The 25787-nt window shown below is 43.2% G+C and overlaps 1 protein-coding gene across 2 annotated transcripts; it reads right to left on the bottom strand.

Moving 5' to 3' along the window:
- Positions 1-320: 320 nt before the first annotated feature.
- Positions 321-17973, bottom strand: LOC118398109 (integrator complex subunit 3-like). 2 transcript variants are annotated; one of them, XM_035793146.2, is made up of 29 exons: positions 17643-17973; positions 16800-16883; positions 15819-15902; positions 14842-14955; positions 14622-14706; positions 14379-14445; positions 13800-13941; positions 13367-13502; positions 13177-13274; positions 12525-12716; positions 12199-12286; positions 11855-11934; positions 9917-10008; positions 9522-9652; positions 8748-8876; positions 8100-8232; positions 6799-6853; positions 6550-6653; positions 6257-6421; positions 5774-5927; positions 4282-4350; positions 4099-4174; positions 3850-3963; positions 2963-3011; positions 2705-2872; positions 1963-2063; positions 1737-1809; positions 1414-1570; positions 321-1150 (listed from the first exon to the last, which is right to left on the bottom strand). In XM_035793146.2, exons 1-29 carry the CDS (start codon positions 17724-17726, stop codon positions 1073-1075), a joined length of 3102 nt encoding a protein of 1033 aa, XP_035649039.1. In that variant the 5' UTR covers positions 17727-17973; the 3' UTR covers positions 321-1072. The 2 variants fall into 2 exon arrangements, with proteins under 2 accessions (XP_035649039.1, XP_035649041.1); XM_035793148.2 differs by having other exon boundaries at positions 13373-13502.
- Between the last annotated feature and the right edge of the window lie 7814 nt (positions 17974-25787).

Raw genomic sequence — 25787 nt, 5'->3', positions numbered from 1 at the left:
AATCGAGTCCCCACATGCACAAATTCATGTTACTATGACCAGAAAACGAAATATTACTCAATTAAAATAGACGAGCTGCTAAGAAGAATAAAACGCCATAGCGAGCGATACACTTGGCTACTCATTCATTGCAGCACTCAGTCTCTCTGTTCTGGGTAGTGTTACAACTGACTTGTGTGAAAACAACATTCAAACATATAACATAAGACTGTTTCCACCACTTGGTTCTATTTTTTTGTAGCCCTTTTTTTAAATTATGATCTTTTATGAAAATAGTTCAGTAGAAAGACATTTCCATTAAAAAGTTCAGCAACTACATCTGGCTTCTCCATTCATACAGTCTTTTATTTCTGACCTCGCATACAGTCCAACCATCTGGTTAAAATGATCCAATGAAAGTGTGTCCATGGTCTCGCTTCTTGCCAATCAGAAATGAAGGGTGAACAGGCATGTTGAGTTTTTCAGATGTGGGGCAGGAACATTTTTCTCTATGGGATTGGGAGAAAGGTGACTTTCTCCCCACTTCAACTCTCGCACCTCCCCTTCCCCCAAAACGGTAGGAATCACTTAAATCTTTGACACGTGCCTCTGTTAAAATCGCCTGGACTGGATGCTCTTGCTGGTTGGTCGGTCATCATGGTCATGGCTTATAAAATGCTTTGTCTGATGTCTCTAAGTGCAGTGTGATAGGCGGACAACTAAGTGACAATAGAGCAACACATTTACCTCCCAAACATCCAGTCAAGTCATGTAATCCTTTCCTCAAGGATATAGATATCCCTCTCGTAACAGTACTTCTGTCAGTCTGAGCCACAGCGACTGGCATTTCCCCTCGTAATGCTCCCCCAGACCAACTGACACAAAGCAGCCAATGACCAGTGAGAGGTGAGGTCGAGTGTCTCCATGGCTCCGGCCAGTAGCACTAGAGTCCACGCGGAGGAGCTCCGACCCCTCTTGTTGAGTGTCTCTGGGGGCGGGGTTTCCTCAGTGGTTTGGAGAAGCTGGTTGGCTGATGGTCCTGTCTACAGGGATGTCACTATGACAGGTGGGAGCGGGTTGGTTGTGGGGGCTGTCAGTCGCTGTCCGAGGCCACCGCAGATGAGCCTTTCCTCTTCCTCTTGGGGGCTTTGGGTTTGGAGTCCTCTTCTTCCTGGAGTAGGGGTGGAAATAAAAAGGAGGTTGGAGGAACAAGTGGAGACAGAAATATCTTCTGAAACCAGGAAAGCTTAAAATAAAACAAATTATAGTGACAGCTGAGGGAGGCACAAAATAGTTCTTCTGTTAATTAGCAATTAACAAAATCTAAATCTAATCCTGGTTCTGAAGTGTACATGGGTATGGGACTATGTAAGGCTCATCTTAACGCAGCTTCTAAACAGGATATAAAAAGGAAGTTGCCGTAGGAAGACCTACCGAGGCACTGCTAGACGCGCTCTCTTCCTCGTTGCTCACAGGGGTGACCGCTCCCTTACGCGACCGCGGGGAGGAGGCGGGGGCCTTGCGCCGTGACTTGGGAGGCTTGGAGGAGGGCTCTTCGTACTCCTCGGCCAATGAAAAGAGGTCGCTGAATCTGAGGCAGAGACAGAAAAGAGGGACACATTCAGAATCCTGTCATACTGTTAAGTCACTATAAGACACCTAGGAAACTGTGTGTAATAAAAATACAGAGTATCTCAGCGCAGTCATAGTCGCTTGAAATGATCCCCCGAGGACAGTGAGAGAGTCTGGGGTCTCACCTCATCTTGTGGGCCTCGTCACAGCTGGCCTGGACATGCTGCAGTGCCTGCAGGATGGGAGTCTGTGTGAAGACTGGGGACCCACAGACAGAGTAGGGTCAGAGTTCACTGGGTCAGAGGTGTGTTTGGGGGACACTGAGGTTGGTGTATAATGTGGTTAGTTTGCTGCTATTGCAGGACAGATGTGTGTGTTTTAGAATAGTAAAACAGTGTGTGTGTGTCTCACAGCTGTTCTTGGTGTTGCTGAGGTTCAGCCTCAGGTTGTCCATGTGCTCCAGGATCTGTTCCAGGGTCAGCTGGGCCAGTTTACTGCTGGAGCTGCGCAGACTGGGAGACACACACACAGACAATAACAGTCTTTCCTCTTACTCTTGTTACCAGGCTTTAACCTATCAGTCACCAACACAGTGTGCAGGCTTTTGTTCAAGCCCAGCATTTAAAGACCGATTCAACTAATAACCAAGACCATGGGTGACCAGTCAGGCTATCTGCAGTGCAGTCAAAACCAACAAAAGCTCAATGAACAGGACCATAAAAACACAACGCTGAAGCCTTTAAACCCACGTGTGTCTCTTCAGTTACAGATTTCTGGACTTTCACACCAATCAATGGTTTTTCTTACCCCTGAGAGATACAGAAAGCACTGTGAAGTAAACAATGCATGGAATGCGAGTATGAAAACTTGGGACTTCAAATCGTTGGAAACAGAATGAAAAATCTTTAGACAGAACTGAGTCGAACACAGATCTTCTGGACTGATATTGTTGTGCTATAAGTTGAATTGAAGTATGTGTGTGAGCTATGCGTTTATGAAGCGTGAACCAATTGGATGCCGACATTAGCAATATCCAAACAGTGGATTGATGTAACAAGTCATCAAAGACCTTCTCTGGAGGTAAAGAAAACTATTAATCTTAAGGTAAAAACTCCATCTCCTTAAAAAGTGAAAGTGGTGGACTCGTAGTCACCTCTGGCGTTTGCGTGGCATGTTGTTGTTCTTGATAAGCAGGGCCTTGATATGTTCCCCCAGGACGTCGTCGTGCTTGGCCGCCCAGTGGCGCAGGATACTGGTGGTGAACTGGTCCTCCGGGTGGCAGGGCCGACTCAGCACCATCTTCACCATCTCACCACTGGGTCTAAAGGGGGAAGGAGCACCACAGGGATCAGTACCGATGCCACTGTATTCATTTGCAGAGATACAGTATGTACCTGTAAATATAGCTTACTTTTCCCTGCGTAGTTGCAACAGCAAACAGGAGAGTGCTTCTGGGTGTTCTGGACAGGAAGAGGTACAACGTAAGAATATTATGCCAGTGGTAATACCAGGAAAGAACAGTGTAGAACTTTTAACTCATTTTAGTGAAGGTCAATAGCATACCCAGCCCAAATATTCACATTTTGTCATTGAGAGAGCCTAATTTATAATTCAGAAGCTGTACAGTCAACATGCTATACATGGATGTCAGAACACAGGTTCTCCACTTCCCAGCGCTGTGTGTTTTGACTGACAACCGTTGTAAACTTGAGTACAAAAGATGCACCCTCCAGCCCCCAAATGGGCTACTTTTCGCTATGTGTTGTCTGAGTGAGGGAAATGCACCTGTGAGTCCAAATGGGCACTTCACATTTCCATATTTGAAAACGAATGTAATTTACAGTATCAACATTTACAATCGCTATGTTTGATTCACAGGATGACATGTGTTCTACCCTGGGTTGTCCTGAACAGAATGAGCCTTTGTTGTACTTGTGAAGAAAATTTGCCACGGAACATGCACTTGAATGCAGTCACAACTTAATTCTATGCGCACCAGAATTACACTCTGTCTTAATTACACTCTGCCTTTTGAAAGCCTAACACTGTAAGACCATATTTTATAACTTTGATAGCCACGTTGGCAATAGAATAGGCTTTCAAATGACACCCACCTGACACAGATTGCAACTAATAATGGAACATTTTTGGATTGCATAAACAGTAATTGTGTGACGGTGGGGACGCAGGGATGTGCACCAAACAAAAGACGTCAAGGGCACTGTTGAAGGGGCCAGTCTTAGCGATTTAGCTAATAGCGGAGAGCAGTGTCTATCTAGGCCATTGTGTGTATCTCACCTTTGTACTTGAGGTGCTGCAGGATGGGGATAATGGTCTCCAGTGGAATGCTGTGGGCCAAGAAGAGCTGCCAGGCACTGTACTGCTCAAACGTCTCCCATTCCAGAGACTGGACTGTAGGGCAGAGACAATATTTCATACAGTGAGACAAGCACACAGTTCATACACATGCACTATGAATCGGTTTTTCTCTGTCTGTGTGTTTTTGGTGTGTGTGTGTGTGTGTGTCTGACGTTATATGTGACTCACTGAGGATATTGAGGACAGAGTCCTTGCGAAACATCACCAGATTGCCAATCATCACGTGACACATCAGCTCCTGAAGCTGAAAGAGAGAAAAAAAGAGTTGGGGGGTGGAATGGGAGGGTTGAAGGAGAAAAATACTATGCAGTATTGTATATTTTTGTGTGTGTGTGTGTGTGGTTAAATTACCTGTGTTGAATCGATGACTGCTACAATCATGTTGAGTAGCTCTCCACTGCGCAATGTCTCATCTGGGAACTACAGAGAGAGGAGGGAGATATAAACAGTGTAACAGTGCCTTCAGTACTCACACCCCTTGACCTTTCCCACATTTTGTTGTGTTAAAAAGTAGGACTAAAATGGATGTCATTTTTTGTCAACAATCTACATAAAGTGGAAAAAAAATCCTAACATTGTACATTTTTTAAATGGAAAATAAAACACTACTATATCGTGATTAGATAAGTATTCAACCCCGAGTCAATACATGTTAAAATCACCTTTGGCAGCGATTACAAGTCTCTAAGAGCGTTGCACACCTGGATTGTACAATATTTTTACACCTGAACTTATTTAGGCTTGCCATAACAAAAGGGTTGAATACTTATTGAGTCAAAACATTTCAACTTTTCATTTGTAAACATTTCTAAAACCATGATTCCACTTTGACATTATGGGGTATTGTGTGTAGATCAGTGACACAACATCTCAATTTAATCAATTTAAAACTCATTCTAACACAACAAAATGTGGAAAAAGTCAAGGGGTGTGAATACTTTCTCAAGGCACTGTAGATGTTGTCTCTGTGTGTGTACGTACCTCGGCGTAGATGGTGTGTTTGTGTGTACACACCTCAGCGTAGATGGTGTTTGTGTGTACCTCGGCGTAGATGAAGTTTGTGTGTACCTCAGTGTAGAAGTGTGTGTGTACCTCAGTGTAGAAGTGTGTGTGTACCTCAGTGTAGAAGTGTGTGTGTACCTCAGTGTAGAAGTGTGTGTGTACCTCAGTGTAGAAGTGTGTGTGTACCTCAGTGTAGAAGTGTGTGTGTACCTCAGTGTAGAAGTGTGTGTGTACATCAGTGTAGAAGTGTGTGTGTGTACCTCAGTGTAGAAGTGTGTGTGTGTACCTCAGTGTAGAAGTGTGTGTGTACCTCAGTGTAGAAGTGTGTGTGTACCTCAGTGTAGAAGTGTGTGTGTACCTCAGTGTAGAAGTGTGTGTGTACCTCAGTGTAGAAGTGTGTGTGTACCTCAGTGTAGAAGTGTGTGTGTACCTCAGTGTAGAAGTGTGTGTGTACCTCAGTGTAGAAGTGTGTGTGTACCTCAGTGTAGAAGTGTGTGTGTACCTCAGTGTAGAAGTGTGTGTGTACCTCAGTGTAGAAGTGTGTGTGTACCTCGGTGTAGAAGAATTTTGTGTATACCTCGGTGTAGAAGTTTGTGTGTACCTCGGCGTAGAAGACGTTTGTGTGTACCTCGGCGTAGAAGACGTTTGTGTGTACCTCGGCGTAGAAGTTTGTGTGTACCTCGGCATAGAAGACGTTTGTGTGTACCTCGGCTTAGAAGACGTTTGTGTGTACCTCGGCGTAGAAGACGTTTGTGTGTACATCGGCGTAGAAGAAGTTTGTGTGTACCTCGGCGTAGGAGAAGTTTGTGTGTACCTCGGCGTAGAAGAAGTTTGTGTGTACCTCGGTGTAGATGGATGGTGTGAGATAGCAGAGCAGCCTGATGTCGTCCTCCTGGCAGGCCTTCATGTCCATCATGAGACAGGTGTGCAGGTCTCCCAGCGCTGTGGCCTGGGCAAACGACTCGTACAGACTCATCTTCCCCATCGCTGCTTTACTGTGGTGGGAGACAATGTTACAACAATGTTAGAACTAGGTTACAGCTATGCTGCAACAATGGTACACCAACGTTAGATCAAGTGATGTTAAACCAACAGAGCAGTGCGAGGGCAAAAATGTGTCCAGGCTCATGTCTCCATTGACTGCTTTATCAATGTAGAAAGAACGTTACCAGCAGCATTAGAGAAACTAAAACAGTGGACGGTTGTAACAATAACTTCTAGCGGACAGCAAAATGTCTAACACACTACTCCCTCAGCCTCCCTGAAACCAAGGGCTCCCATTCCTTGCCAATGCTAAGGAGTGTGGTGGACCCAGTCCCTTCACCTGGCCCTGAGGTAGTAAAGCAGGTGATAGCCGATCTTGGGCTGTTTCTGGTAGAGCTCCGCCAGCATCTCCAGCAGCACTGAGAAGCCACTGTTGTCCTCCTGCATCTGACACAGGTTCCTGAACACCAGGCAAACAGGTTTACACACAGACTCCTCCAGCGACCTGGGAACACACAACAAAGTTAATATTCTATATTCTTTTTTCGCATGTATACACAAATGCACGGCACAGACAGTCTTACCCCCTAACCAGGCCATGTTGACGCCATCAGAAGGCGCACATTAACTTACTCTTCTGTGATGTCGTCAGGCAGTACGTCTCCTCTGAAGTGGCCCTTGAAGAGCTCAGCCAGACAGGAGGCCAGAGTGGACATTTGCTCTGAGTCAAAGTCCTCCTGAGAGAGAGAGAGCAAGCGAGACGAGGGACAGAAAGGGGACATCAATAAACCACAGAGAATTCCCATTTCCCCCACAAGATATACGATTACACAAATAAATATCTGTATTTAACCACTGTTGTATATTTTCTTGCTGACTCACCTCCAGGACCAGGTCCACAATCTCCTGCATGACTTCACAATGTGCCTCTGTGTCACTGTTGGAGAGATGGGGAAAGGAAATAATTATTGAAGAGCCCATTTCGATTAAGATTTTCAATGCTGCAATCAGCAATGTTGTTGCAATCAGCAATGAGAACAATTGACCGCAATGGGAGTGAATGGGTGAGAGATGAAGTATGAAAGTGGCTCTCCAAATCAAAGGAAGCAAAATGTCCGAAAGCAGCCAACCTACTCGTGAGCTAGGCAGAGGAGTGGAGCTAATGGCATTATTGTCAACATCTCTCCAATCCATACAGATCTACACGTTACCACTGTGAAAAGGGTAAAGCAGGGATCAAATCAAAGTTTGTCACGTGCGCCGAACACAACACGTGTAGGCAGACCTTTCAGTGAAATGCTTACTTACAGACTCTAACCAATAGTGCAAAAAAGGTATTAGGTGAACAATGGGTAAGTAAAGAAATAAAAACAACAGTAAAAGGACAGGCTATTTACAGTAGCGAGGCTATAACAGTAGCGAGGCTACATACAGACACCAGTTAGTCAGGCTGATTGAGGTAGTATGTACATGTAGTTATGGTTAAAGTGACTATGCATATATGATGAACAGAGAGTAGCAGTAACGTAAGAGGGGTTGGCGAATGGTGGGTGGGACACAATGCAGATAGCCCGGTTAGCCAATGTGCGGGAGCACTGGTTGGTCGGACCAATTGGGGTAGTATGTACATGAATGTATAGTTAAAGTGACTATGCATATATGATGAACAGAGAGTAGCAGTAACGTAAGAGGGGTTGGCGGGTGGGACACAATGCAGATAGCCCGGTTAGCCAATGTGCGGGAGCACTGGTTGGTCGGACCAATTGGGGTAGTATTTACATGAATGTATAGTTAAAGTGACTATGCATATATGATAAACAGAGAGTAGCAGTAGCATAAAAGAGGGGTTGGGGAGGGGACACAATGCAAATACTCTGGGTAGCCATTTGATTACCTGTTCAGGAGTCTTATGGCTTGGGGGTAAAAATTGTTGAGAAGCCATTTAGTCCTAGACTTGGCACTCCGGTAACGCTTGCCATGCGGTAGTAGAGAGAAGTCTACGACTGGGGTGGCTGGGGTCTTTGACAATTTTTAGGGCCTTCTCCAACTCTTGTCACGTTCACTGATGTTGGCTTTGGCAATGTCTTATGCCAATAAGGCTAATTGAATTTAACTGAGTGAGTGTGTTTGCTAGACAAATATATGTCCCGATGTGAGAGTCCAGTCACATCCACTCTACTAACCTTCCTTTCTGTAACTGCAACACCTTCTCCTTCATTGTGTCGTCCAACTGATCCACGTAGGGAGTGATGTCAGCGGGCTCCTCAATAACGGCCTCTTTGATTGGGTGGAATCTGAACTCCCGCTTTTTATTGCCTGTAATAACCAAAATGAGAGGTCAGCCAATGACTTGATGTGGATGAGTACGAAGCAGAGTGAGAGTGAGGCCCTAATATGTTTCCAGTCTTTTGAATTGGATTATGAGTTTCGAAATTGTTTTTCAAATGCAAGTTTCTGATTTGACTTCATCTAAGATAAAACTCAGTGTTAAGGCATTATGGTTCATCTATGTTAAAAGAGGGCTTCATCAAATCAAAAGGCAAAACAAATCTAACGGGGTGGTAATCGAGTTGAGATGATGCTAGTGATAGGCCTGGTCCTAGATCTGTTCGTGTTGTCTATCCAACTCCTATGGTCATTGTCACCCATAGGAGTTGGCAAGGACAGACAGATTTGGGAGCAAGCTAGATAATGCTCATTTGGTGTAAAATGCAGCAGAATATATTGTACCCATTTAAGTGTTGAGTCTGGTGTAGTTCAACGTTAACATGGTTCTAACATATTATCTGGTATCTGTGTTGAGTGGAGTAATAAAATGTGTCCTTCCTTACCCTCACCCTTGTTGTTAACCTCCTCCTCATCGTCGCTGAAGGCAGCCTCCGTGTTGTCGTAGCAACCATCCTCCTTGTCAAGCAGAACATGATTGTCCATCTCCAAGGAAACAGACTCCTCCATTTTCACTGAGGAGCAAAAGGTAATCAGACGACATTGTAAAGTAGAGGCAAGCAAACACAGGAGGTTCTCAAATAAAGGCAACACTGGAATAGCAGTGTAATGCATACACATTTAAAACACCTGCATATTATTTTCCTGGTTAACCTAATTCAAAGTAATTCAAAATCGAAATTGAATCATCCAATATTTAGCGGGGACAATTTAAGTTAACTGTTAGTTGCACCTCAACGCAATTCAATAAAGTCGTATTGAATTGAAAACGCTTTACTTTCATGCTCTAATTTAGGGTTCCTTTTCTAGATGGAACATTCAGCCGACACGTTTATCCCAAGCCACTTCCAGTTGACACATAACAGCCTCTGCTCTTGGACTAGGGCTTCCCTAGTTTCCCTACTGTTACTCGAAATAGGCTAGTTTCAACTCTACACATTATACCATGAAGCATGATTGAAAAAGGTTGCTTCTTTCAAAATCCCTCCATCAAATGTCTTTGGGTGTTATTGTGCATGTCTGGGGGAGGATGGTTGAAGAGAAGGGATGTTTCTTTTGCATGTGAGTAACTGTAGTGAGCCTTGTAAAGAAACTCATCTTCAAGGACCACCAACAGTGTTCATTCATTCATTCATGTTAACAAATAAAAGTTGAATTACTTTCATTTGCACCTTCATCCCTTCCCTCAGTAGGGGGTGAAGGGGAACTGCAGAACTCTGCGAAGCGTTCCCTAAGCATGGAGCGCAGCTCCCGATCCAGTTTGGGGTTGTCAAACAGAGGAGCTAGATGACTGAGGGAGGAAAATACAGACCGATTAGGGGGTTAAAATAAGGGCGATAAAGATTCACTGACATAAAATGTAATAAAATCAAATCACTGATGATACCAAAACTTGATAAAAAATGTAAAATCTGCAGAAGTTCAATTTAAATATATATGTTAATATATATTATATGTTTTTTTTATGTACAACTGTGTCCAAGGTCAAATATATCCCATGATGTCTGGTGGTGGTGGGTGCATGAATGTGTGCAAGTGAGAGAGAATGACTCACGCCAGCACTCTTTTCTCCATGATGAAGGTGAGAGAGTTGAAGACACCCTGCCGCACCTGCCCCTCCAGAGGGGGGAAAAAATGAGGGATGATCTGTGAGGGAGAAAGAGGAGGGGGGGAAAGAGAGCAAAACAGAGTAGGATCAGTTGAAGGCAAGAGAAGGTAAAACATTTTTTTAGATGAGTCAAGCATCGAACGCCAAAATACCACAACTTCTCTAAAGCATGGCACAACTAACACCAATGCAAGGTATCATTAAACTTCCTCACCGCTGTAAATGTACCACTCGCTTCCCAAGTCAGACAAAACGGGTGAATACTAGAGGCCAGACGATTATGATTTTTCAACGCCGATACCGATTATTGGAGGACCAAAAAGGGACGATACCGATTAAACGGATGATTTTTACAAATATATTTGTAATAATGACAATTACAACAATACTGAATGAACAATGAACACTTTTATTTTAACTTAATATAGTACATCAATGAAATCAATTTAGTCTCAAATAAATAATGAAACATGTTCAATTTGGTTTAAATAATGCAAAAACAATGTGTTGGAGAAGAAAGTAAAAGTGCAATATGTGCCATGTAAAAAAGCTAATGTTTAAGTTCCTTGCTCAGAACATGAGAACATATGAAAGCTGGTGGTTCCTTTTAACATGCGTCTTCAATATTCCCAGGTAAGACGTTTTAGGTTGTAGTTATTATAGGACTATTTCTCTCTATACCATTTGTATTTCCTATACCTTTGACTATTGGATGTTCTAATAGGTACTTTAGTATTGCCAGCCTAATCTCGTGAGTTGATAGGCTTGAAGTCATAAACAGCACAATGCTTGAAGCATTGCGAAGAGCTGCTGTCAAACGCAGGAAAGTGCTGTTTGAATGAATGCTTACGAGCCTGCTGCTGCCTACTACCGCTCAGTCACACTGCTCTATCAAATCATATACTTAATTATAATATAATAAACACACAGAAATACGAGCCGTAGGTCATTAATATGGTCAAATCCGTAAACTATCATTTCGAAAACAAAACATTTATTCTGTCAGTGAAATATGGAACCGTTCTGTATTTTATCTAATGGGTGGCATCCCTAAGTCTAAATATTGCTGTTACATTGCACAACCTTCAATGTTATGTCCTAATTACGTAAAATTCTGGCAAATTAGGTCGCAACGAGCCATGCGGCCCAAACTGCTGCATATACCCCGACTCTGTTGCACAGAACGCAAGAGAAGTGACACAATTTCCCTAGTTAAAATGAATTAATGTTAGCAGGCAATATTAACTAAATATGCAGGTTTAAAAATATATACTTGTGTATTGATTTTAAGAAAGGAATTGATGTTTATGGTTAGGTACACATTGGTGCAACGACAGTGCTTTTTTTGCGAATGCGCTTGTTAAATCACCCATTTGGCGAAGTAGGCTGTGATTCAATGACAAATTAACAGGCACCGCGTCGATAGGACAAGCTAGATAAACTAGTAATATCATCAACCATGTGTAGTTAATTAGTGATTATGTTATTAAGATTGATTGTTTTTCATAAGATGAGTTTAATGCTAGCTAGCACCTTACCGTGGCTCCTTGCTGCACTCGCATAACAGGTAGTCAGCCTGCCACGCAGTCTCCTCGTGGAGTGCAATGTAATCGGCCATGATCGGTGTCCAAAAATGCCGATTACCGATTTCTATGAAAACTTGAAATCAGCCCTAATTAATCGTCAATTCCGATTAATCGGTCAACCTCTAGTGAATACGACAGGAAATGTCAAAACATCTCTTCCTTCTCTACTGCTTCGCTAACACATTGAGCATGAAGCACATGTCAATAGAGTCTTTTCCACTTTGAATAGCAAAAAAAGTGGTACATTCACCACAGTTCTCTGAATGACCTCCGTTGTGTAATGTGTGCACCCACTCACCCGACACATGAAGTCCAGGAGAGTGGCAGTGATGGCTGGATGAGGCTTCATGGAGTGGTGCATCACTAAGATGGCCGGCTCTGAAAGAGGGAGGGGGAAGAGAGAACGGATGGGTCAACCATGAAAAGAGAAAGAGACAAAAGTGCATACAGTGGCGGATAGAGAAGGTGATAGCAGAAATGCGTCCATCCTGTAACCTCTGTTCCAGTTTACTCGTTATTCTAATATACCACTAACCCAACACCTGCATGTTCACCCTACTTCTAAACATTTAGCTGAGCACATTGGTCCCTTACTCTACACACGAAGAGATACAGGTAGTGTATTCTGTTCCCCCGTCTTACCTATGTTCATGATGCTGTCCTTCTCTGGGCTGAAGAAGAGCCAGTCGTAGAACAGGGCAAGCTTGGCGTTTGAGGCCGCCACGTTAGACTAAAGACGCAAGTAATAAAACATTTAAATATTTCAATGTAATTACTATTTTACAATTATCTGTATGGGTAAAATCCAGGTAATTGGTTGTAAATACGAGGTAAATTCAAAAAGCTTTATTGTTTACTAGATTAACATTAGACAGAAAATAATCTTGGGCATACTATAAAATAAATCATTACCCATCTTTGCATTAATGTGCCTTAAAGTTATAACCAATCTTTGCCCTGCCCCTTACCGTGCAGGTGGTGAGCAGCCAGCCAATGATAGCCCAGCGGGGCAGGATGTCAGAGCTCAGCACCTCATTGGATGGGTGCACCACGCCGCAGATGTAGCGAATCAGGTCACAGCGCAGCGACTGGCTCTCTGCCGTGGACAGGTACTGTCTCTGGAACCAGTCCTGGTAGCGCTTCTGCTGGCCAAATCGCACCTACAGGGAGAGAGGGACAGGATAGGCATAAAGGAATGTGTATGTGCATGTACTTTGTGTGTGTACCATCATGAGATGTGTTGTAGTGAGTGTGTGTGTGTGCGTGTACCGTCCTGAGACGTGTTGTAGTGTGTGTGTGTGTACCATCATGAGATGTGTTGTAGTGTGTGTGTGTGTACCGTCCTGAGATGTGTTGTAGTGTGTGTGTGTGTGTACCGTCCTGAGATGTGTTGTAGTGTGTGTGTACCGTGTTGTAGTGTGTGTGTGCGTACCGTTCTGAGATGTGTTGTAGTGTGTGTGTGTGTACCGTGTTGTAGTGTGTGTACTGTGTTGTAGTGTGTGTGTACTGTCCTGTGATGTGTTGTAGTGTGTGTGTGTGTGTGTGTACTGTCCTGAGATGTGTTGCAGTGTTTGTGTGTGTACTGTCCTGAGATGTGTTGTAGTGTGTGTGTGTGTTTACCCTGGAGGTCATGAAGAGCAGTTTGGTCTCCATGTCTGGTGTGAGGCGACAAGCCAGGAACTTGCGGGATGTGCGAGCGGTCAGGAGCTGCAGCAAACCTATAGAACCAGAGAGAGAGAGAGTTAGAACTGAGCCACGGGTCTCACACACATACACACAGACCCACCCCTGCTTAACGACACTCTCTTACCCTTACCAGTGAACTGAGGGCTGAGGGCCTGGGGGTTGTGGAGCAGGTCTTTCCACAGTAGCTCCATCTCTGGGATCCGGGCCACGATCTGCAGCAGACGCACCAGGTCTCTCCCAATGATAAAACACTCCATAAACTAGACAGGGATGAGGGGAGGAGAGAGAAAGAGGGGAATATGTCATTACATTCAATTATTGAATTGCTGTGTGGAAATTCCCCATTGTCAAACCTAGATACAGTATAATAAGTTTGTCTGTGTTCTTGGGCATATACGATACGACACAAATCTTCTTTCTCATCTGTCCTCAAGACTCCATACGCATCTTCGCTCCAAATCTACTCCTCCCTCATTCCCTTACACACTATATCGCTCGTCTCCTTACCTCGCGTATGCCATTACATCATTCCCTCCTTCATTCCTCTCCTCCCTCACCTTCTCTCGGAGCAGGCCGATACACAAGTCAACCTCCTTCTGTCTGAGGACCAGCAGTGCCGGGGTGCCGTGGTCCACGATGAGGCGCAGGTAGGTGTACACGGACATGGCTATCAGCATGCCACTCTTCAGCACCCACTCCCTGAGAGACGACGAAGAGACAAGAGACGATTGTAGTTCTTGTAGAGAGACGGTTGTGCGCTAAACCAAACAAGTCCAAAAGTGTGTGTTATAAACCTAGAGTTCAGGCGGTCCTTCACGCTTCAGCGAACCAAGGAAAGGAGGGGTGCTTAACAACAATGACAAATTCCCGAGAAGAGCATACTAAGTAAAACTCCCACAGTACTAATATGAGCCAGAAAGGAGTTGGAGCACTCAACAGAAATCACTTCTTCTGGCAGTTTGTATTGGTAAGCCCTTCTCATGTATTGTGAGCCTACTTCAAAGCATGACATATTTAAAAAAGAATAATAGTAATAGTGTGTGATACGTTTTTTTGCCTTATGAACCAGTTTGACTTTTATTGCATGACAATAATGGAGTGAAAGAGTGTTTCCTGTTGATCGCTCTCCAACACACCTTTGATCCAGCAGTATGTCCAGAACATTCTCAGCCAGCCACAGGTTCTTACTGGTGATGTCTCCTCCTGGACACAGGAAAAAAAAATCAAGAGATGCTCAATCAAGCAAACCAACACAGAGACGACAGACAAAAGGTGAGGAAGCCATTTTGTCTTGACACAATTTAGACGCGAGAGGAACGGTGAAACAAGACGCTACTCAAAGCAGTGAAACCAACAGTACACATAGTGAATGGACTGACCTGCGATCTGCTTCATAAGGGTCATGAGGACGCCGTCCGCGCCGATCACGCCACTCTTCACCAGCTCCCTCACCAACCACACCAACTGAGAAGGGCGAGATCGTTAGTCAATCACTTACTCATTAGAAAACATCCACATGTGTATTGTGTCAATAAAGCTAACTGTATTGAGAGCACGAAAACGGTTTCTGCCTTTTCTACATGGAGACAAACTGTTGACCTGTGTGCGGCACACATCCTGCAGCTTGAGGAACTTCTCCATGAGGATCTGGTTGATCTTGATCAGGATCACGTTCATGCCGTCCCTATTCACCAGGGTCAGGTCTCTGTAGCACTGTGGAGAGTAGAGTCAAATACAGTAGATTAGAAACTGGGTGGGTTGAGCCCTGAATGCTGATTGGCTGACAGCCGTGGTATATCAGACCGTATACCAAGGTTATGACAAAACATTTATTTTTACAGCTCTAATTATGTTGGTAACCAGGTTATAATAGCAATAAGGCACCTTGGGGGTTTGTGATATATGGCCATATAGTACACCTCCTCGGGACTTATTGCTTAAGTAGAATATAGTAAAGTAGAGAATATGTAAGTCTTTATTATAACCAAAGGCTAATTTGCTTTGCAGCATATGGCCATACTGTACAGTGTCCATACAACATAGTGTGATAATTAACAGGTTTGTGAACAGTGAAGCTTCAGAGTGAAGAACAGTGAAGCTTCAGAGTATAGCATGAGCGTTTGTGAAGAGTTTGCAGCGTATGTAATGTACATATTGGGTTGTGGAGTATGTAGAGTGTATAATCCCATTCATATCAGGGAGCCTAAAATATTTGAGGTATTAGGGTTGGAATTACATGCTGGGCATAAGTGTGGATAACAGCACACTATTTTTAGTGCACTCACAAGAATCACTATGTAAGCTAATTCAAACGTTTGGTATAATGAATGCAATCAATGGTGCTATGATCATGAGGGCTTTCCGACCCTCTTGGTTTGACCCGGAGTCTCCCAGAATTGGCTTTTGACTGCCGGCGAACAATAAAGCTATTCAAGGGTATTTTGAAAATGCAATAATGAAGGTACAGATCTCTGACTGAATTGGCAACCCCAATAATCATATTAAATGATAATGTTTATAATAATGATGTGAAGTATGATAATGCTGATAAGGATAACGTAATAACAATGCCTTACCCTCTGTGCCTGTGGAGGCTCGGTGAGCAGCAGAGCGAAGAGTCCCAGACACACCTCCTCATGCTGCTGGGGGCCCTTACACACCTGGAGGATGAGGAGAATATGACAATGTTACCGTGCCACTTAACCTACACATGATATGGCTGTAGCCTCCATTTTAATGGGTCAGATTGGCATTTATTGTCATGAATCTGGCCCTGGTGGCAGTTTTGCAGAGTGGTCACTATCTGACACAGCTACAAAGTCATAAAATATGATTTTAAAACTAACCTTAAAGCTTAACCCTAACCTTAAATAAGACAATATAGACATTTTCACATTGCAGCTGGTCAAAAGCGGACCATGTGCTCTCCCAGAAGCTTGGCTGGTGCGTAAAACCTGTGAATTCAGACAAACAAAAGGTGTAATCTGTCTTCACTCACAAAAAGATGTTGCATAAAGCAGACTTCATTTTTTATTTATTTTTAATGTTTTCACTGCATCAGGGATAGCGTACGCAGAGGTTTTGGCATCGCAGCCTTCTTCAGTGTGTAGGTACCATCTAGTGGAAATTGCTCAGTTCTGCCTCCAGGTCAAGATTCCCGAAAATAAGCATCTACCTGCTTATCATTGTGTTGACATTGGAAGCTTTAGCCATATCAGGGATTCATGTCACTTGAACCGATTCAATTCAACATAAAAGCTGAGCCTATAGGTAGCATACGGTACATAATCCTACACTTCTCAATATGCTTATGAAGCATATGTACTACGTCCTTTAACTACTCACATTTACAAATGGCATTGCAAAAATGTTTACGAGAAAGGATCAATGACATGGCCAACTCTGATTCGTCTGACCATAGTCATATTCTATTAAGATTCAATTAGATTCTGAGGCTCAATACAAGCATGCAAGTAGCCACATCTCAACTGCACATTCTAGCATGCAGTGTCCAATCCCATGGTGATGGACTATTAGTGAAAGAGCAAGGGACTCACATTAGCTGTGATGGCATCGTTGGCCTCACGCTCTGACAGGCCATTTGTCAACGAAGTGACAATCCCCACACACCTCTCCAAACGCTGATGGATAAAAACAAAAAAATAATGTTAACCACGAAAACAGATAGACACACACAAACGTAGATAGGCCCGAATCAATTCAGATGTCACATAATGTGGGCATACAGATGGACAACAACAAAAAAAAACACAAAAAGCCACAGAGCAACACAGCAGGCTCACACCCATGGGAGAGAAAAAAAGTCTGAGAAATCACACACACACACACACACACACACACACACACACACACACACACACACAAAAACAGCAGACAAACAACAGAATGTGTTGACGCCTCTGTCAATTGAGCTGGCTACATACTGTATGAAAATGTCTAAGGCATCTGGTGTGGAGGTGACACCATAGATTTTTTTTTAAAGGGAAGAATCACTACAAGGGTAGTGTCAGAAAAGGTACTGCATTGACATGTGTATGATGACCTTTGCGCATGTGCATGGGCTCGTGTCTCATCCATATGTTTACATAAATAGCATACTAAATGCTACGTTAAATTCAGCTGGATTCCCCATCGTTTAAACCCACATCAACAAAGCACAAATACGTGCTGCAAACCTACACATGCTAGACTAGTAAATTCATTTCAGAATTAGGAACTAGCCTTGCTGAATGATAGCTAGCAACATGCAGGCGAGGCTATTCTGTAAAATGGTTCCGTGTCTTTGTATTCGTGAATGTTTTTTTACGTGCTGTGTGGTTGAACAGCTGTTTGTATGATATAGCAACACTTATTGATAATATGTTATATAGTAAACCTACCTCCTCAAGCTCATCTTTTGCGTCCAGGGTCGTGGACACCAATAAGCGACCCTGCGGTTTCCCCTTTGCCGGTGAAGGCTCCATCACCTCCCGCCTCGCTTCGTCTGGCCCCAGAGGACTTGAGGGGTTAGACACTGGGGTTCGGGGAAAATTATAAATGATTTTCTTGTATCAATGGAGCGCCTCTAACACTAGACTCTTGTTTAGACTCTCTTTACACGCTCTTCGTCGGATACCGTGTGCTTTTTTTACTTGGTTTGGCCACCTTTCACTCTCACTCCAGTGCTTTCGACTGTGTCCGAATAAAACAAACTAACTTCCGGAGGGCATGGTGGCCTAGCGGAAGTATTCCTTCACAGAGCGAGTAGAAGGGAGGAGCAGTAGTCACTTTTTTAGCCAATCATTGATTTAGTTATTTTGAGTGACATAATGGTTTACCAATGAACGCAGAGGTTAACCGGCAAATGAGTAGCGATGTAACTTGAACAGAAATAGTTTCGAGTATTGATATCAAACACATTTGTGTCACTTTGTAAGGATAGAACAGAAAAGTCTCATCGGATTTTTTGTTATTGAATTGTGTGCATTGAAAAACAATCTGGATAATTGTTCTTCCTTATCGTGCTAAATAAAAAAAATATCATTCAGACCAATTACCTTTTAATTAATACATTTTACAGTTAATTAAGCAAAACTTTGGAAACGTGGTTGATATTAGGTATAGCTGCCTATAGTATATAGCCTACTCCAAGTTAAATGTTGTGATTTTGTGAGTGACAAGAAAGGTTTGTGGCCAACTACTAGCTATATATGTATACCACTTGATGGCGCAACAACCCATGTCAACGAACAAGCGGCGGGGGCGGGGGGGGCCTAACCCACACCACACCCACACCACACCCATCACAGTTGCCCATCCCTGATCTACAGGGAAACTAACTACCCCATTCATAGGCTCTAAATGCTTTAGTGTCAATAGTGTCTTCTGACCGGGGAGTATGCTTGATGTAAACATTAACACGCATTGCTTGCGGTACTGTTTTGAAAACATAAGGAACGTATCTTTGATATCAGCAAGAAATAATTTTGATAAAACAAAAGGTTAAATTACTACACACCACAGTAGGTTGGAAGTATCTTAATTGGGGAGAACGGGCTCGTGGTAATGACTTGAGCGGAATCAATGGAAAGGTATCAAATACATCAAACATGGTTTCCAGGAGTTCGATGTCATTCCATTTGCTCCGTTCCAGCCATTATTGTGACCCTCAGCAGCCTCCACTGCTACACACCTTTATAGGGTTGGAGTTGGGGTTAGTGTTCCCACTTGGCCATGTCTCCATGTTACGGTTCACGGAAAACAGATGGAAGACAGAGGCAACCACCTATGCTAATTAGCTATCTAGCATGCTCCAAACACCTGTGTGTAAGTGTAACTCGGGAAGTGTATTTTCGTCAGATGGACGCATCCGTAGCTGTATGGATCTATGCAAAACTGCTGCAGTAAGTGTGTCTTTTTTTTATTTGAAGGAGTATTTCTCGCTGATGAAATGTAAGGGCAATATGTTACGAAAGCCGCATTGCAAGCAATGATTATTGACGTTTCTAAAAGTTAAAAACAGCGTTGGGATTGTAGTTCACAAGTCAGTCTTGGTCGAAGCTAATCGCTGAAAACTGTGGGGATGAGGCAGAATGCCGCCTAAAGTTTTTGAGAGCTACAGGGAAACCAAACCAGCCGCGGAAATGGTAGATAAATGACCCACGCAGCTTAATTTAAGGATCTCTACAGAACGGTGTCCCACCCTCGGGATGGTTGAGCTAATATGTGCTAATGTGATTAGTATGGCGTTTGTACTTAACAAGAACATTTCCCAGGACATAGACATAGCTGATATTGGCAGAAAGCTTAAATTCTTGTTAATCTAACTGCAATGTCCAATTTACAGTAGCTATTACAGTGAAAGAATACCATGCTATTGTTTGAGGAGAGTGCACATTTATGAACTTAAAGTTATTAATAAACCAATTAGGCACATTTGGACAGTCTTGATACAACATTTTGAACAGAAATGCAATGGTTAATTGGATCAGTCTAAAACTTTGCACATACACTGCTGCCATCTAGTGGCCAAAATATAAATTGCACATGGGCTGGAATAATACATTAAGGCCTTTCTCTTGCATTTCAAGGATGATGGTACAAAATAATTGAAATTTTTCTTTTACCAGATCTGTGTATTATATTCTCCTATATTCGTTTCACATTTCTACAAACTTCAAAGTATTTCCTTTCAAATGGTATCAAGAATATGCATATCCTTGCTTCAATGTCTGAGCTACATGCAGTTAGATGTGGGTATGTCAATTTAGGTGAAATAAAAAAAAAAAAAGGGGCGGATCCTGAAGAGGTTCAAGGAGAGACAAATGAAGGTGTGGGGATGAAATAGAATAATGTCTTCTCAAGAAGAGTGCATGTCAAGATCCAACAGTTTTGTGCCTTTCTGAACCTCTGGGAATTTGCAGACAAAATCATTAGCATAAACGACTTGTGTTTAGTTGTTGATCTTCACCGACTGGATGAACCAAGCACTGCTACAGTCACAGGTGAAAGGGTTATCTTGCATTTTCAGGAAATGTAAGGCAGGAAGCGAACATATCACTGTCTCAATCTCTGTAACCTCATGCTTATATATACTGACCAAAAATATGAATGCAACATGCAACAATTTCAAAGATTTTACTGAGTTACAATTCATGTGGCCGTCATTGAAAATAAGAATTTGTTCTTAACTGACTTGCCTAGTAAAATAAAGGTAAAATAAATAAAAAAATAAAAAATAAAAAAAATGTAAATTTAAATTCATCAGCCCCTAATCTATGGATTTCACATGACTGGGAATACAGATATGCCTCTGTTGGTCACAGATACCTTACAAAATGGTGGTCCTTCTGTGGCTCAGTTGGTAGAGCATGGCGCTTGTAACGCCAGGGTAGTGGGTTCGATTCCCGGGACCACCCATACGTAGAATGTATGCACACATGACTGTAAGTCGCTTTGGATAAAAGCGTCAGCTAAATGGCATATATTATTATTATTATTATATTATTATTATATTATTATATATTATTATATTATTATATTAAAATAGGGGTGTGGATCAGAAAACCTGTCAGTATCTGGTGTGACCACCATTTACCTCATGCAGCGCGACACATCACCTTCACATAGCTTTGATCAGGCTGTTGATTGTGGAATGTTGCTCCACTCTTCTTCAATGGCTGTGCAAAGTTGCTGGATATTGGAACAGGTTGTCATACATGACAATGGACCTCAATGATGAAATGCAATTGTGTTCATTGTCCATATTTAATGCCTGCCCATAACATAACCTCACTGCCACCATGTGGCACTATGTTCACATCATTGACATCAGCAAACCGCTTGCCCACATGACGCCTTACACATGGTCTGCAGTTGTGAGGCCAGTCAGTTGCATGTTCTGCCAAATTCTCTAAAATTACATTGGAGGCAGCTTATGGTAGAGAAATGAACATCCAATTCTCTGGCAACAGCTCTGGTGGACATTCCTGCAGTCAGCATGCCAACTACATGCTCCCTCAATTTGGACCATGCCTCAGGACTACCTGGCATGATGACTCCTTGTGGTCCCCAGTCCACCTGGCCGTGCTGCTGCTCCAGTTTCAACTGTTCTGCCTGCGGCTATGGAACGGTCTGGTCACCCCTCAGTGCCTGGTTCCTCTCTAGGTTTCTTCCTATGTTTCTGCCTTTTATAGGGAGTTTTTCCTTGCCACTGTGCTTCTACATCTGCATTGCTTGCTCTTTGGGGTTTTAGGCTGGGTTTCTGTATAAGCACTTTGCATCTGCTGATGTAAAAAGGGCTTAATAAATACATTTGATTTTAGGAAACTCTATTCCCTCCTTAATCCTCCACCCGTCCTCCTCCCTCTCTGTGGACAACTTTGTCAGCCACTTTGAAAAGGTTGACGAAGTCATTCACTCAGCCTATTGAATCCACTGGTCTCACTCACCCGGAATTACCCTACGCCTTCACCTCTTTCTCGCCTATCTCTCCAGATGAAATCCTGTGAAATTAAGTGAGGTCTGGCCACCCGATAAACTGTCCGACCCCATCTCCGACCACATCCCCTCCTCACTTCAGACGATCTCTGGAGATCATCTTCCATTCCTAATATCCCTCATCAACTAATCCTTGACCGCTGGCTGCGTTCCCTCTGACTTCAAAATGTCCCGATTCGCCCCTCTCCTCAAGAAACCAACACTCAACTCATACGAAATGAAAAAACTATAGACCTGTATCCCTTTCTTTTCGTTCAACACCTGAGCGTGCTGTCTCTGATAACATTTCTTGTTACCTCTCTCAGAACGATCTTCTTGACCCCAACCGCCCTCCCAGAGTGCAAAGAACCTTGATATGACCCTGGACAACACCCTGTCTCTGCAAACATGATAGCAGTGACTTGCTCAGGTCAACATCCATAGAGCACAACCCTACCTCACAGATGAAGTGGCGCAGGTCCTATTCCAGGCACTTGTCCTCTCCTGTCTGGACAACTGCAACTCATTGTTGGCTGGACTCCCCGCTTGTGCCATTAAACCCCTGCAACTTATCCAGAACGCTGCAGCCTGGTATTCAACCTTCCCAAGTTCTCTTATGTTACCCCGCTCCTCCGCACACTCCACTGGCTTCCAGTCGAAGCTCACATCCACTATAAGACCATTGTGCTTACCTACAGAACAACAAGAGGAACTGCCCCTCCCTACCTTCAGGCTATGCTCAAACCCTACACCCGGACCCTCCGTTCTACTCACACGGGAGGGCAGCTCCCACTCAGCTCAGTCAAAGCCCTTCTCTGTCCTGGCACCCAAATGGTGGAACCAGCTTCCTCCTGAAGCTAGGACAGCAGAGTCTTTGCCCATCTTCCGAAAACATCTGAAACCCTACGTCTTCAAACAGTATCTTAAATAATCCTCCTCCTCACCTCAACCATGAACCAGCACCGATAGCTACTTTATTCTGGAAATATTGACTTTCTATGCATGTGAAATGTGGTTGTCCCATCTAGCTAGCTTAAGATAAATGCACTAACTGTAAATTGCTCTGGATAAGAGCGTCTGCTAAATGACTCAAATGTAAATGTAATGACATTTTTGTCCATAATGGGGACAGAGTCTGTATTAATTTGTTGGGGCAGAGAGGAGGAAGTGCAATCCTTTAGAGATTTGACAGTTTTCCAGAATTTAGCCGGGTTCCCCCAGTAAGAAATAGTGGTTACATAACAATCTGATCAAAAATTGGTTTATTAAATCGGTTTTACACACTGATTTCTCAGTTGCCTAAAAGATTACCAATCCGGGCCTAAACTTGTGTTCCTGGCCTTCACCTAGGCAACATTTCTCTTTTAAAAATGATTTCGAATGTTAACTCCTGAATTATCCGATCTACCGTTCACTCTGAGTTTTGTAGGAGGCATGATTATCTACAATAGTATTTTAGACATTAGCGAAGAATATTAAAACTTAATCCGATTCAACGATAGCTGAGATACAATCAAGGTCACTAAAATAAAGATCATGTAAAAAAGCTTGGTCACTAAAGTTTTTAAAGTTCCTCTTAGTGTTGACACGAGGCTTTGATTTATGCATTTTCAAATCTCTGACAGACAACTGGGCAATGGTCACTAAAGTCCAGTTGGAAAAACCCACTAGCAACATACTGAACAAAAATAACAATGCAACCGTGGAGGCTGCTGACGGATGGACAACTCATAATAATGTCCAGAATGGAGTAAATGGAATGATATCAAATATATTTTAATGTGTTTGATTTCATTCACTCCATTCCAGCCATTACACTCAATTTCAGCCATTATTATGAGCCGTCCTCCCCTCAGCAGCCTCCACTGAAACTTTGTGCAGAAATTCTTCAGTTGTTCAAACACAAACTGTCAGAAACCATAACCGTCCTCGTCTTCCTCACCCGGGTCTTGACCTGATTGCAGTTCGGTCTCGTAACCGACTTCAGTGGGAAATTGCTCACCTTCAATGGCCACTGGCACGCTGGAGAAGTGTGCTGTTCACAGATGAATCCCGGTTTCAACTGTACTGGAAGGATGGCAGACAGCATGTATGGTGCCCGTGGGGTTATGGTATGGGCGGTGGGGTTATGGTAAAATTGAATGCACAGAGATACCGTGACGAGATTCTGAGGCCCATTGTCGCACCAGTCATCACCTCATGTTTCAGCATGATAATGCACGGCCCCATGTCACAAGGATCTGTACACAATTCCTTGAAGCTGAAAATGTCCCAGTTCTTCCTATGGAAACCATCCACACTCACTAGACACGTCATCCATTGAGCACGTTTGGGATGCTATGGATCGACATGTACGACAGCGTGTTCCAGTTCCCACCCATATCCAGCAACTTCGCAGACATTGAAGAGGAGTGGGACAAAATTCCACAGGCCACAATCAGCCTGCGAAAGACAGGTGTTGCGCTGCATGAGGCAAATGACGGTCACACCAGCTACCCGATTGGTTTTCGGATCCATGCCCCTACCTTTTTTTAAAGGTATCTGTGACCACACTGTATTCACAGTCATGTGCAATCCATAGATTAGGGCCTAATGAATGTATTTCAATTGACTGATTTCCTTACATAAACTGTAACGCAGTAAAATATTTGTAATTGTTGGATGTTGTGATTTTATATTTTGGTTCAGTATATTTATTTGGAGTATTCGTCAAAATGAGATCCATGAAGGTAGATTTCGATGGATGTTTAGGATTCGGCAGTGTAGCCTCAGTTATCACCTGAGGCAGTTTTAGCTCAGAGCAAATATCTTTCAGCGTATCTGACACTGACATCCTCCAATCAATATTATAAATCGCCCATAATCAGTAATTCAGACCATACATGGAGCAATTCAGAAAAATTAAGGGAGACGAGGGAGGGCGATACACCCCTACTAGTTTCAGCTGGTTATTATGACCAAGGCCCACGTTAAGAACAAGACAATCAAACTGCTTAGTGACCGAGGTAGCAAGAGATCCAGACACATTTAAATTGTCCTTCGTAAATATGGAAACACCAATATCTGTCAATTCTGTCCGATCTGTAAACAACCAGATAGACAGAACTATTCAACCAAGTTTCAGAAATGATCAAAATGTCCACATTTGGATTGAGAAACCATAACTCTAGATTGATAAGACAAAAATCTTTGTAATCAAATGTATATGTACAAATTCAAGACCACAGCTACGGGATTTCAGGTCAGATGGAGTCTCTAATACAAGCATGCTATGATCAGTAGCTAATGTAAGGAGTGACGCTGGAGAGGAGAAGCAGGTACGGGGAGTCAAACATTTTAATAGGGAACAGACATAGAACAAGACAGGAACAGCGTCAGAACACAGGTAACAAGGACATGGGACAATCAATCCCGACGCAGAGAACAGAGCTGGGGAACAGACAGATATAGGGAAGTCCACGTGAGTCCAATGATCGCTGATGCGCGTGACGTCACAGCCAACTGTTGGGGATCCTGGCGCCCTAGAGCACAGGCGTGACCGTTAACCCCTTATTAGAAAATACTATAAGATTGGTTGGTTTGAATTGTATAGGTACAAGATTGTCTAGAACTTAACCAATAGGCCTATGCCTCGTGTGTGGACGCGGGTTAAAACAGTCAATGAGTCAGTCAATGAGGGCCTTCAGTATGATGACAATGCTGATCGTTTGGTTGGGGTTACCTGAGCGGGACTTATTGAAAATGGCAACATTTTGACACTGAAGAATCTTGGTATTGTTGGTAAAACCTGAGCAGAACTTGAACTGTCTCTTAGTCAATATCTTAATGCAGCCTTGAAATGTGAAGAGGGGGTCCAGGCTCCTAGATTGTTTGGGTGGAGTCCATTTTCTCTGTAGAGCATCTTTTATTTCCGAAAAGTGACGAAATTGTCAAAAGTTTTGAAGTGCTAAGAACCTGCTGCACCTTTTGCAGCCACGGCCCAGCGACAGCACAGGGCTAGAGATAATGGAATGCAGAGCCTTTCAGGGTGTTGATCAGCTCAATAAAAATCCTGTTTCATTAGCTCT

The sequence above is a fragment of the Oncorhynchus keta genome, chromosome 19 (assembly GCF_023373465.1).
Source record: "Oncorhynchus keta strain PuntledgeMale-10-30-2019 chromosome 19, Oket_V2, whole genome shotgun sequence".
Classification (NCBI taxonomy): Eukaryota; Metazoa; Chordata; class Actinopteri; order Salmoniformes; family Salmonidae; genus Oncorhynchus; species Oncorhynchus keta.
This window is presented reverse-complemented; position numbering and strand designations above follow the sequence as displayed.